The sequence below is a fragment of the Leptonychotes weddellii genome, chromosome 3 (assembly GCF_054177405.1).
Source record: "Leptonychotes weddellii isolate Sample4059 chromosome 3, ASM5417740v2, whole genome shotgun sequence".
NCBI classification, from domain to species: domain Eukaryota; kingdom Metazoa; phylum Chordata; class Mammalia; order Carnivora; family Phocidae; genus Leptonychotes; species Leptonychotes weddellii.
The window spans coordinates 102,935,950-102,948,546 of record NC_138371.1 but is presented as its reverse complement, the minus strand read 5'-3'; the positions used below and the strand labels follow the sequence as shown (position 1 = coordinate 102,948,546).

General features: G+C 35.6%; 1 protein-coding gene across 4 annotated transcripts in view; it reads right to left on the bottom strand.

Annotated features, from left to right (window-relative positions):
• ZMYM2 (zinc finger MYM-type containing 2) overlaps nt 1-12,597 on the bottom strand; it is an 86,594-nt gene that overhangs the window by 63,036 nt on the left and 10,961 nt on the right. For all 4 annotated transcript variants that reach the window (XR_014143942.1, XM_081815394.1, XM_081815393.1 and 1 more), the window contains 3 exons: nt 8,594-8,879; nt 5,693-5,858; nt 4,692-4,904 (listed from right to left, as the gene is read on the bottom strand). Coding sequence is in view for 3 of the 4 variants with exons in the window: in XM_081815394.1 (XP_081671520.1) it covers nt 4,692-4,904; nt 5,693-5,858; nt 8,594-8,879 (665 nt within the window). In the remaining variant the exon portion in view is untranslated. The remainder of the gene's footprint in view (nt 1-4,691; nt 4,905-5,692; nt 5,859-8,593; nt 8,880-12,597) is intronic.

The following is a 12,597-nucleotide window of genomic DNA, read 5'->3' as shown; positions in this document are numbered from 1 at the left end:
TTTTCACACACACAAAAATTCTATTTTCACGGAAAATTACTCAATCTAGGTTTCCAACATTTTTATATAAAGTTGTATACAAAGTAGTCCCTTTGAAATGATTTTCTTCCATTTCCTCTGTTTTGATGGTTAAGTCCACTTTGTCATTTCTTATTTTTGTGAATTTGGGCATTTTTATTAAACCTCTTTTCCGGATTAATGATCAGCTGGTCTAGTTTTTCACGGAACTTAATTACCATAAAAGCAACATTCTGGATTATTTTGGTACTGCTTTTATTTCCTAACTCACTCCTACTTTTATTCCTTTTCTTCTTAGTTTGTTCTCTTTTTATAACTTTTTGTATTAATTATTTAATTCATTTATTTTCATTTTTATTGTTTTAAGCATGTAAAGATAAGAATTTTGCTTTTAAGCATTTTTTTAAAGCAACTATAACACTGACATCTCAAGGAATGCACCCAAAAAAGGGAAACTAAAGACTAATGTCACTTATGAATACCAATGGGAAAGTACTAAATATAAACAATGACAACTAAAATTTAAAATATAATGATGACCTGGTATGGTTTATTCTAGCAATGCAAGAACGGTTAGATGGATTACAAAACTCATTAAAATAATTCACATATTAATAGATTAAAAGGAGAGGAAAAAAATCATACAATCACCTCCATAGACATGAAGACCTTCAAAACTCAACATTCATTTTTGATAAAATACTTAATAAAACAAAATTCAGTGGGTACTTTTTTAATATGGTAAAATATATTTACCTCAACCCTAAAGCCAGCATCTAATTTAATAAGAAAACACCAAAGAAATTCCCACTGGAAAAACAAAGATATTTACTACTTCCACTATTCAAAACTGTACTGGAGTTATTAGGAAACGCCATCAGGCAAGACAAAATAATAATGGGAATGAGAAATGTAAAGAAAAATCTAAACTTTCTCTATTTGCAGATGGTATGATGGTTTAGTTAAAAATCCAAGAAAATTAACCAATGATGATGATTTAGTTAGATAGCAGGTATTTAAAATCAATTAAAAAATATATGTGCATCATACATGTACACACACACATAAAATAATGGAAAAGAAAACCTCATTTAAAATAGCATCAGGGGCGCCTGGGTGGCTCAGTCAGTTAAGCATCCTACTCAGGTCATGAATTTTCAGGGTTGTGAGATAGAGCCCAGGGTTGGGCTCAGCGCTCAGTGCTGAGTTTGCTAGGGATTCTCTCCCTTTCCCTTCTCCCTCCCCCTCCTGCTATTCCCCCTGCTCCTGCCCAAGTCTCCAAGCGCTCACTCTCTCTCTCAAATAAATAAAATCTTTAAAATAAAATAGCAACAAGATTAAAAAATATTTATGAATTTTTTTTTTTTTTAGATTTTATTTATTTATTTGTGTGTGAGAGAGAAATCGCACACAAGCAGGGAGAGAGCACAAGGGGCAGGCAGAGGGAGAAGAACGCTCCCCACTGAGCAGAGAACCCATTGCGGCAGATGCAAGCAGATGCAGGCAGATGCTTAACTGAGCCACCCAGGCGTCCCAAAATATTTATGAATTTAACAGGAACATACTGATATAACAAATAGAATGAAATCCCTTGTTCTATGATAGGACATCTTGACACCGCAAAGATGCTGATTCTCAAGGACAATCATTTGGACGCAGATAATACTTAACCCATAATTCAACAATATACCAGAATAAATTCCATTAAATGCATTAAAGATTTAAATATTAAAATGAAGCCTTGCAAACAGAAGGAAAACATGAAAAGCATTCCTTTATAGTCTGGGAGTGAGGAAAGTGTATGAAACAAAATCCAGAAGCAATAAAAGAAAACTTAAATTTGACAATAAAATTTATTTTTTTTAAAGAGACAATAAAATTTAAAACGTTACATGACAAAAATTTATATAAACATCCAATCACAGTTATATATAACATGGAAGGGTATCATTACATATTAATGCCACTTACATAAACTTTATAAAGTCAGACCATGTTAGAAGTCAAAAACAGTGGGTATCTTTTAGGAGGCAGAAAGGGATAGTAATTGGGAGAGAACACAAAGGGGCTGATGGAGAATTGGTAATGTTCAGTTTCTTGAAGTTGGATTTTAAAAATCAAGAAGAAAGGCTCAGATTTCATTTATTAAAAACACTATAAGACAGGGATTGCTATTTCCACAACTTTACACACGGTGAAATGAGGCAAGGCACAAAGGTTAAATAATTTGCTCATGACACGGATGATTGGTGCCGCCAGGATTTTAACCCACACTAACTTACTAAAGCCAGCACTCTTAACCAAACCTTCTACGTATCAGAAGATAATAAATGCAACATAATCATCAAACATCAAACACTATAATGAAGTCTTGAAGATTATGATTAATCTGGTCCTTTCAATCACCATATAGCTTTCCTAATACTAACTAATTTGAAGTATGCCACCCCAATGCAAATCCTACGAAAGCAGTAACTATGTCTACTTTACTTTCCACAAGTACTATTCCAAGCAACTAAGACAGTACCTGCAACATGGCAGATGTTAAATAATCGTTTGTAAGCAAATTACAAATGCATTTTGCTCATTAAAATAAATGTTCTATTTATTTATTTATTTGTTTGTTTATTTATTTATTTATTTATAATGTAGGCTCCACACTCAGTATGGAGCCCAATATGGGGCCTGAACTCACAACCCTGAGATAAAGACCTGAGCTGAGATCAACAGTCAGAGGCCCAGATGCCCCATAATAAATGTTCAATTTAATGGAAAAAGCTGATAAGATCAAAACCCAAACAAAAAATGGGTAAAAGAGGTAAGCAAATAGTTCACAAAAAAGGAAAGACAATTACTTCTGAAATATAAAAAACTGCTCATCATTCCTAATAAAAGGACTACATATTACAACAATATTAACATATCATTTTTACCAATCATAATGATGTGTTAATATTCTCAGTTGGACAGGCAACGGAGAAACTGGCACTTCCACATATATTACTGAGAGAAATGCAAACTGGTACAATTGTAACAGAGGGGAATTTAACAATATCTAACAAACTAACATATGCATTCCTTAGACAAGCAATCCAGCTTCTAGGAATCTACCCTGATGCCATACCTCCACAGAATAAAGCATACACCAGGTTATTCATCATCTATTATTTCAAATAGCAAAAAACTGGAAATATCCCCAATACCATCCAATAGCAAAGTGAACAAATAAACTATCATATAGCCCAGTGCTGTCTGGGACATGGTTAACCACTAGCTCGTCAGAGATTAAGGGAGACATAATTTGCAACATTTGCCATGAAAATACTCCCACTATGGCTAATTTCAGGCTACAAAATGAAACTAAACATGAAACTGGGAAGAGATGCACAAAAGCACACCATTATGTGTAATATCTCCATTATATAAACACAACAGACACAAATAACCTTAAGAATACAAATAATATTAAAATACAATAATTAGAAAGTAATAGGTTTTGAGCACTTATTTTGTTTTCAATATTGGTAAGGTCTGAATTGTGTTCCCCCCAAAATTCATATGTTGAAGCCCTACTCCTAATGAGATTATATTTGGAATTGGGCCTATAAGGGGGCAGTTAAGGTTAAATAAGTACTAAGAGTGCGGTCCTAATCAGACAGGACTAAGGTCCTTCCTTATAAGAAGAGGAAGAGATACCCAAGATCCCCTCTCCTCCCCTACCCCCACCATCCTTTTGCAAAAAGGAAAGACCAGGTGAGGACACCGCAAGAAGGAAGATATCTGCAAGGCTCAAAGAGCAGCCTCACCAGAAACCAACCCAGAAAGGCACCTTGGTCTTACACTTGTAGCCTCAGAACTGTGAGAAATTAATTTGTTTGAGCCCTCTAGTCTGGTATTTTGTTATGGCAGCCCTAGCAGACTAATATAAACTTATCTATGTTTAATTTATTTTTAACAGTGTTTTTAATAACCAGCTCACAAATTTCCTGAAAATTTAACTTAAGCAGCCATTAAAAAAAACAGGAAAGTCCATTATCATTGATATACAATGATTTCCAAGATATAGTATGAAGTAAAAAATGGAAGATGCAGCACAGTACATAGAGTATGCTGTCTTTTCTATAGAAAAAAGAGAAACTAAGAATGAATTATATATTTTCTTAATTTTTCATAAATAACAGAACACATAAAATATTAAGAACTGAAAAGCTAATACCTATAAAAGATGAGCAGGAACCAAAAGGAGAAGATAGAAATAGGAGCTGGTCCTCTCTGAATATATTGTTTTATGTACATTTTACTTTTGAACCATATGTATATATTCAAAAACAAACTAAAAGACCTTAACACTGAAATATAAATAAGATAATCATTGCTAAGCTAAGCTTTGAAAAATCATTATTTGCAACCCCTCTCCTCTACCCATAAACAAATATTTCAAATGAGGCATCATTCTGCTAGCATTTACCATGATATGTAAAATCACACAATGCCCAATAATCTACATATTATCAGTATTCATTTGGGATAGGTCATCTCCAAGAGATGAATACAATAATGGAATTAAATGAGATTCCAGGATAAACCTAGTTAATAAATGCTGCTAAAGTAAAACTATTACAATTTAAAACATATTCAAAAGAATGGCCAATTTTGATTAGATCATGAATTACCTGTTTGTATTCACTGACACAACTTTGACAGCAAAATCGTTTCTGCTGACCATCAATCACCAGGACATTATTTCCAGCACCTTTGCTGGGCAGGTACTCGCCACACTGTTCACAGCAATTCATTATTAAACCATTGGCCATTCTGTATCTATTAAAGCAGTGGTCACTGCACAGCTTATGAGTCATATTTTTAAAGCTAACTTCATGGCGAATCTAAAAACAAGCAAACAAAAAAGACAAATGAGTATCACAAGTACATTAATAACAAGGTGCTCCAATGAAAGAAAATGCCTCAGTAATTTTTCTGTGGAAGGCTTATTTAGGTAAAGAGAAAAACAAAATACCTTTCATTATTCTTTGAACTATTTTATACACACAAGAAATACATGTATGTCACGGGGGAACCACTACTGACATCACTACAAACTTCTCTAGAAATATCTAAAAAAATGATAGGAAACAACCCAGTTTGGATAATGTCAGTATAAAATTCTAAAACAAACAGACTGGAAATCCTTAGACAAATCCAAAAGGAACTAAAATTAAGTACATTGCTCTAGAAAGGGAGGAGAGAACCAATATTATAAATAATTCAAATGAGGTATGTATAGTACACAGGTTTCTTTTTCTTCAAACAAATGCAAAAACTTTAATACCATATGAATAATGTGCAGTTATCAAAAAATATTTCCTCCACTTGTTCTCCTTCTTAAGCATTCTATTTTGTTGTCTTTCTTTGGTAGTCAACCTATATGTTTAAACACTATGGTTTTGTCTTTACGTGTTCCAAACCTCAAGAAAAGAGTCAATTAATATAATATTATATTTTAATATTTCCTAAATCATTCTCCCCATGGGAGAACGGGATTACATAATGGGATATAAGATAAATTTTATATATCCTCAGTTTTAAGGAAATATATACTGAAAATTAATCATAACTAAAGTTAAGAATATTCCCATTAGTTAGAACTAAAGAGAAAAGGTACAAAAATACAAACCTCTGTTAGTTTACCACAAATTGTACATCTTGATTTATTTAGAGCTCCTTTAGTAGGATTCTGTTTGTCCTCATAGAGAGACAAACAAGATGTACTACAGAATTCCTGGAAGGATTCACTTGAATCCACTTGAGCAACAATGGTTCCTTTCATTGTCGTTATATCTCTGAAAAATAAGCAGAACAACTTAAAGTAAAATTATGTTTTAAAAGAAATCAAATATAAGAGCAATAACTAACATTTCTAATTTCCATAAATTGAACCCTGGGAATCAAACACCATTTTTAGGTCCATTAAATCACTTTTACTATTTAAAACCTCTTGGCAATAAAACATGAACAGAGAAGATTAAGAAGCAAAAGTATCTTACACTATTAAATCTTTGCCAGTGTTCAATTTATCTTCAAACTCCTTCACAAGGCTTTCAGATATTGGAAATACTTAAAAAAAAAAAAAAATTGTTTGGGCACCTGGGTGGCTCAGTTATGTGGCTGCCTTCGGCTCAGGTCATGATCCCACAGTCCTGGGATCAAGCCCTGCATTGGGCTGCCTGCTTGGCGGAAAGCCTGCTTCTCCCTCTCCCTCTGCCTGCCACTCTGCCTACTTGTGCTATCTCTCTGTCAAATAAATAAATAAAATCTGTTAGGAGCGCCTGGGTGGCTCAGTCATTAAGCTTCTGTCTTCGGCTCAGGTCATGATCCCAGGGTCCTGAGATCCAGCCCCACGTCGGGCTCCTTGCTCAGCGGGAAGACTGCTTCTCCCTTCCCCACTCCCCCTGCTTGTGTTCCTGCTCTTGTATCTCTGTCAAATAAATAAATAAAATCTAAAAATAATAAAATAGAAATAAAATATTTTAAAAAATAAATAAAATCTTTTTTAAAAAAGTATTATTTATATGGAGTTTAATGTCCAGGTCTAATCTGAGGTATAAATTCATAATACCTAGTCAATTCCTTTCCCATGGGTAAGTAGAAAGCTTGGAAGATCTAGGTCACAGAAATATGACATATATTCTAGAGAGGATAATTGAACTTAAGTAACCCATAACCCAAAATAACCCCACCTACCATTCTATACATTCTCTACAGCTCTCCAAATGCAATTAGAAATGGTAGAAAACAGGGCGCCTGGGTGGCTCAAGTCGGTTAAGCATCTGCCTTCGGCTCAGGTCATGATCCCAGGGTCCTGGGACTGAGCCCCACGTCAGGCTCCCTTCAGCATGGAGCCTGCTTTTCCCTCTCCCTCTGCTCCTCCCCCCTGCTTACTCGCTCTCTCTCCTGCTCTCTCTCTCAAATAAAGAAAATGTTTAAAAAAAGAAATGGTAGAAAGCAATACTGATGACCTGTGAAGTTTTCCTTTAATAAAATTCTCAATTTTGAGGTCCTATATTATAGTATGTAAAAGTTTACTACTATAAAGCAGTCTAAAAACTAGATAACTGTTCCAATATTTGAATTTATTAAACTTGTACAGAACACTAAGCCTTTTTCAAAGTTCTAAGATCTAAAAATATCTTCACAAACTTGGGCTACACCAAGAGGATGGTACAGAAAGAAAATCTACCTGGTCTGACCATACACATAATATGCCATATTCCACTTTTTTTTAAGTAGGCTCAGCACAGAGCGCAACAGGGCTCCAACGCACAACCCTGAGATCAAGACCTGAGCTGAGATCAACCAACTGAGCCACCCAGGTACCCCAATATTCCATTTATTTTTAACTAGTTGAAGCCAGACCTAAAAATTGGCAGAAGAAGTGTCTCTCTCCAAGGCTATCAAAAAACTGGTACCTGAGTCTTAAAACGGTGAGTATTCTAATGATTTAATGTTCAAAACAAACATAAAAACATAAAATCCAAAGACTTGCCAATTTAAAATAATCTTAAGATGAAGATAGTACAAAATTTGACCTATTTTTTTTTTTTTAAAGATTTTATTTATTTATTTGAGACAGAGAGAATGAGAGACAGAGAGCATGAGAGGGAGGAGGGTCAGAGGGAGAAGCAGACTTCCCGCCGAGCAGGAAGCCCGATGCGGGACTCGATCCCGGGACTCCAGGATCATGACCTGAGCTGAAGGCAGTCGTCCAACCAACTGAGCCACCCAGGCGCCCTGACCTATTTTTATACAGAACTAGTTATATATAAACTGCAAAACAATTTTATCTGGCTAGAACTAAATTCTAATAATTAATAATGCAAATAAACATGTATGCATTTTGACAAATTCAAGAAGTCCAGTGGAGATTACAGACAAAATTACAAGGGCCTAGTGTTCAAATCAACCCCAGGGGTACCTGCGTGGCTTAGTCAGCTAGGCATCCAACTCTTGATTTATGCTAGGGTCGTGGTCTCAGGGATTAAGCCCCATGTCCGGCTCCATGCTCGGCATGGAGTCTGCTTGAGATTCTCTCTCTCCCTCTCCCTCTGCCCCCCTCCCTACTGCAAGCTTACGCACGTGCTCTCTCTCTCAAATAAATCAATTAATCTTTTATGAATAAATAAATAAATAAACAAACACAGACCAAAGCCTATCCAAATAGGAAGCCTTTTAATCATAAGCCACCTGGTGGTGGTAGAGAAAGTTTGGCTTTAAGATTCAAACAACTGGCTTACCAATTTTTCAAACACCAGAAATCACCTCTAAGACTCTTATAATCGCTTCTCGGCCTTATGGCTAAGATCAAGTCTAAGACTCTTATAATTTACCTAAAATTATATACCACCAATATTCAATCATATGGAATTATGTTGAAAGGTAAGCCTTACCTACACTTTTGGTGAGCAAAGCATAATCTACAGACTTGTCAGATCCCTATGTTGTATACCTGAAACTAATGTAACACCATGTGTCAACTGTACTTCAATTTAAAAAAAAAAAAAGGAAAGGTAAACCTTACTTTTTACACATAACACAAAGTTTCTTTGGAGCCGGCTTGTGAGAGAAGGAAGAAAGGCAGGTGGTAGAACAAAAGAGGTGAGCTGATCCTTTTCGTTGATAAGCTGTCTGTCCCTTCTGTAAAGGTTTTTTGCAGTTTGCACAAGTGACTTTAACTGGCTTAGTGGGTTGTTGTTGTGCAGAAGGCTGGAAAATTTGTTTAGGAAGCGAGGCCACTGGTGATAAAGAATCCACCCCTGGTTGTTTCTGATTACGAGGAAATGAAGCTGACTGGGAAATCCAGGAATCTTAAAAACAAAATGCACAAGGAAAAGTAATGAAACAGGTATTTACACACATTGACAATGTTATTACATAAACAGTTTTAACTTCCCATCTTGTACAAGTTTAAGACATTAATAAGCAGTATAGCAGATAAATAAAAACCAAAGTTTTGGAATAAGAATGCCTGGCTGAGGTGCGCCTGGGTGGCTCAGTCGTTAAGCGTCTGCCTTCAGCTCAGGTCATGATTCCAGGGTCCTGCGATTGAGCCCCGCATCCGGCTCCCTCCTCAGTGGGGGGCCTGCTTCTCCCTCTCCCACTCCCCCTGCTTGTGTTCCCTCTCTCACTGTCTCTCTCTCTCTCTGTCAAAGAAAGAAAGAGAGGAAGGAAGGAAGGAAGGAAGGAAGCCTGGTTAACATTTAGACTCCAATCACTAGACTGGAAAGTTAAACTCTGTGCCTAACTCTTCTCTAAACTGGAAATTGTACCAAACTTATACGAATGGTAACATTAAATGATAATACATGCAATAAACCATAGTGACTAGCATAGAGGAAGCACTAAAAAATATTAGTCATTATTTATTAAACAGGAAGAATTAATTTATAGAATATTCCTTTAAGTAAGGAACACATACATCAACATAAAACTATAATAAAATCTTGACCAATCAGAACCTTTGACAAATACAGTACAGGTCTGATAAAGTTTATATAGGATTATATTAAAAACACATATATTTTTTAAGTGGGCTCCACACTGGCTCCACCCAACATGGTGCTTGAACTCATGACCCAGAGATCAAGACCTGAGCTGTAATCAAGAGTGGACACTTAACCATCTGAGCCACCCAGGCACACCTCAAAACATCTTTTTAAAACAGCTTTTTTCATGGCCTCTAGAGCACATAATCTCAAAGAAATCAGAGTGTAACACAGAAGTGATAAGCCAACATATAGTGACCAATCCAACATCTCATTACTCTCTCACTGCAAAGTTTCAGTATCGCACAGAATTAAAAGATAACACTGGAGTGCAGAGTAATTTATCTTTTCTCTCTTTAATAGTAAGCTTCTTTGGTGCTTAACAGGAAGTGTCCAGCTTACTACACTAGTTACTACTCCACAAACCTCACCACACTAACAATACCATAACTTTTTTCCCTTCTGAAACTTTATAGACCACCATTTCTATTGTCTCTAGTAACCTAGAAAGGTTCTTCCAAATTTTGAACTTCCATACATAAAACGTTGCCCTTCTATACGAAAAACAATTTTTTTTCCTTCCACAGAAGTACAAATATATCTGGAGCTCAGGAAAACTTCTCTACTATCAAAACCTTAAGGAGGGTGATTTCCTGGTTCCAACCCAGTCCATCAACCTAATGATTTCAAGGGGCTACATAACACTGTTATTAAAATTTTACCTTACTCCACAATATGCCTCCCCACAAAAACTGTACTTTATACAGAGTAAACTGAGTGCATTCTAGAATCCTGTTATCCTGCTATTATGAAGGTAATGGACCAGTTTTAATAAACAGGTAAAAATATTAATGGATACGAAGAAAATCAGTTGCCCCTTCAACAACCTGGGTTTGAACTACATGAGTCCACTTATATGCAGATTTTTTTATTATACAGGATTATAAAGATATTTTATTTTCCTTACGATTTTTTTTTTTAAGATTTTATTTATTTATTTGACAGAGAGAGAGAGAGAGAGCACAAGCAGGGGGAGTGGCAGGCAGAGGGAGAAGCAGGCTCCCCGCAGAGCAGGGGGAACCTGATGTAGGACTCAATCCCAGGACCCCGGGATCATGACCTGAGGTGAAGGCAGTCACTTAACCAACTGAGCCACCCAGGCGCCCTTCCTTATGATTTTCTTAATAACATTCTTTTCTCGGGCACCTGGGTGGCTCAGATGGTTAAGCGTCTGCCTTCGGCTCAGGTCATGATCTCAGGGTCCTGGGATCGAGTCCCACATCGGGCTCCCTTCTCCTTGGGAGCCTGCTTCTCCCTCTGCCTCTCTCTCTCTCTCTATCTCTCTTGAATAAATAAATAAAATCTTTAAAAAAAAACAAAACATTCTTTTCTCTAGCTTACTTTACGGTAAGAATACAGTATATAATACATATCATACAAAATACGTGTTGACTATTTATCATTAAGGCTTTTAGTCAACAGTGGGCTACTAGCAAAACAAACAGTAGGCTACTAGTAGTTACATTTTGGGGGAGTCAAAAGTTACATGTGAATTTTCAAGTGCACAGTAAGCGGGGGCGGGGGGCGGGGAGAGTTGGCACCCCTTATCCCTGCAATGTTTAAGAGTTAATTGTAATCACTAACTAAAAATTTCACCTTATGAAGGGCTTCCAATTGAAAATTATATTTGAACATATGCTAGAAGAAATAGCTTATTGAAACACAATTACTGGCTCCTTAAGATTCTTGATTCTGTAGGTTTATCATTTGAATATATACTTAAAGAAACTAAACTTAAGAACATCTATTAACTTGATTTTGAAAAAATGGCATGCTTTTTTTAAAATTTAGTTTGAGACCCTGTATAAATAATATGTCACCCTTAATCTTTTCAGCTCTTATATTTCTCCTACTTTCAAATTTTCACATCCTCCAACATCAAAATAGTTTTAGGAAGGAAGTTTTATCTAAACCCTCCATTTTATACAAAGGACACCAAGGGATAACAGCTTAATTTGCCCAAGTCACAATTAGTCTGAGAGCCAGTATAAATAGCCAAGATTTTTATAACTCCCAATTACAAAGCAGCAAATAAAAACAAGAGCTAATTCATAAACAAAGGAGCAAAAGGTGTATCTGTTTAGTTTTTCTGATAAGTAACATATAGTCCCTTGTATAAGTTTCAGTAAACAGGAACACAATTCTTTTTTTGATTTTTAAATATTTTTTAAATAATCTCTACACCCAACAGGGGCTCGAACCCACAACACCAAGATCAAGAATCACATGCTCTACCAACTGAGCCAGCCAGGCACCCCCCAAGAACACAATTCTTACAATGATATGCCCCTTTGACTCAGCAATATTCCTAAAGAAATAAGATCCTAAGATACATGCATAAGAATATTCTTGAGTTATTTAAATAGTAAAAACTGGAACTAAGCTAAATAGAGAATAAAATCAAATATATCAAGATGTATTGTTAGGTATTTAAAGGGATGGTAGGAGAAAAGAGTTTACAAAACTGAACCTAAACTATGATCTCAGGTTAGAATTAAGTGTACTACTCTCAATGGTGAGATTAATTATTTTCCTCTTCGTACTCTTATGTTTTTAATATACTTATAATTACAGTAAAGACAAAATGGCTATTTTGAAATTAATTTGACCATTATCATTTCTTAAATGTTTATGTGAGCCAGAAGGTTACAGTGAAAGAAACTTATATATATATACAGCTGGTAGTATAAATTGGTAAAACCTTTCTGGAAGGCAATATGACAGTATTATTTCAACAACTTTAAAATGCTCACACCAACTCACACATACATCACCCCCCAATCCAGACCTACCTATGAATATATATATACACACAAAGAAGGAAAGGGTCTTGGAAGGCAGGAGAAATTTTCCAAATTGAGTAATAAGGAACCTATTTCTTTCAAAATCACTATAAACCAAATACATTTTTTCAACCAAAAATCTTTGGAAGGAGGGGGACAGTGATATCCTTTGGCCTAGTAACTTCATTTCTAAGAAT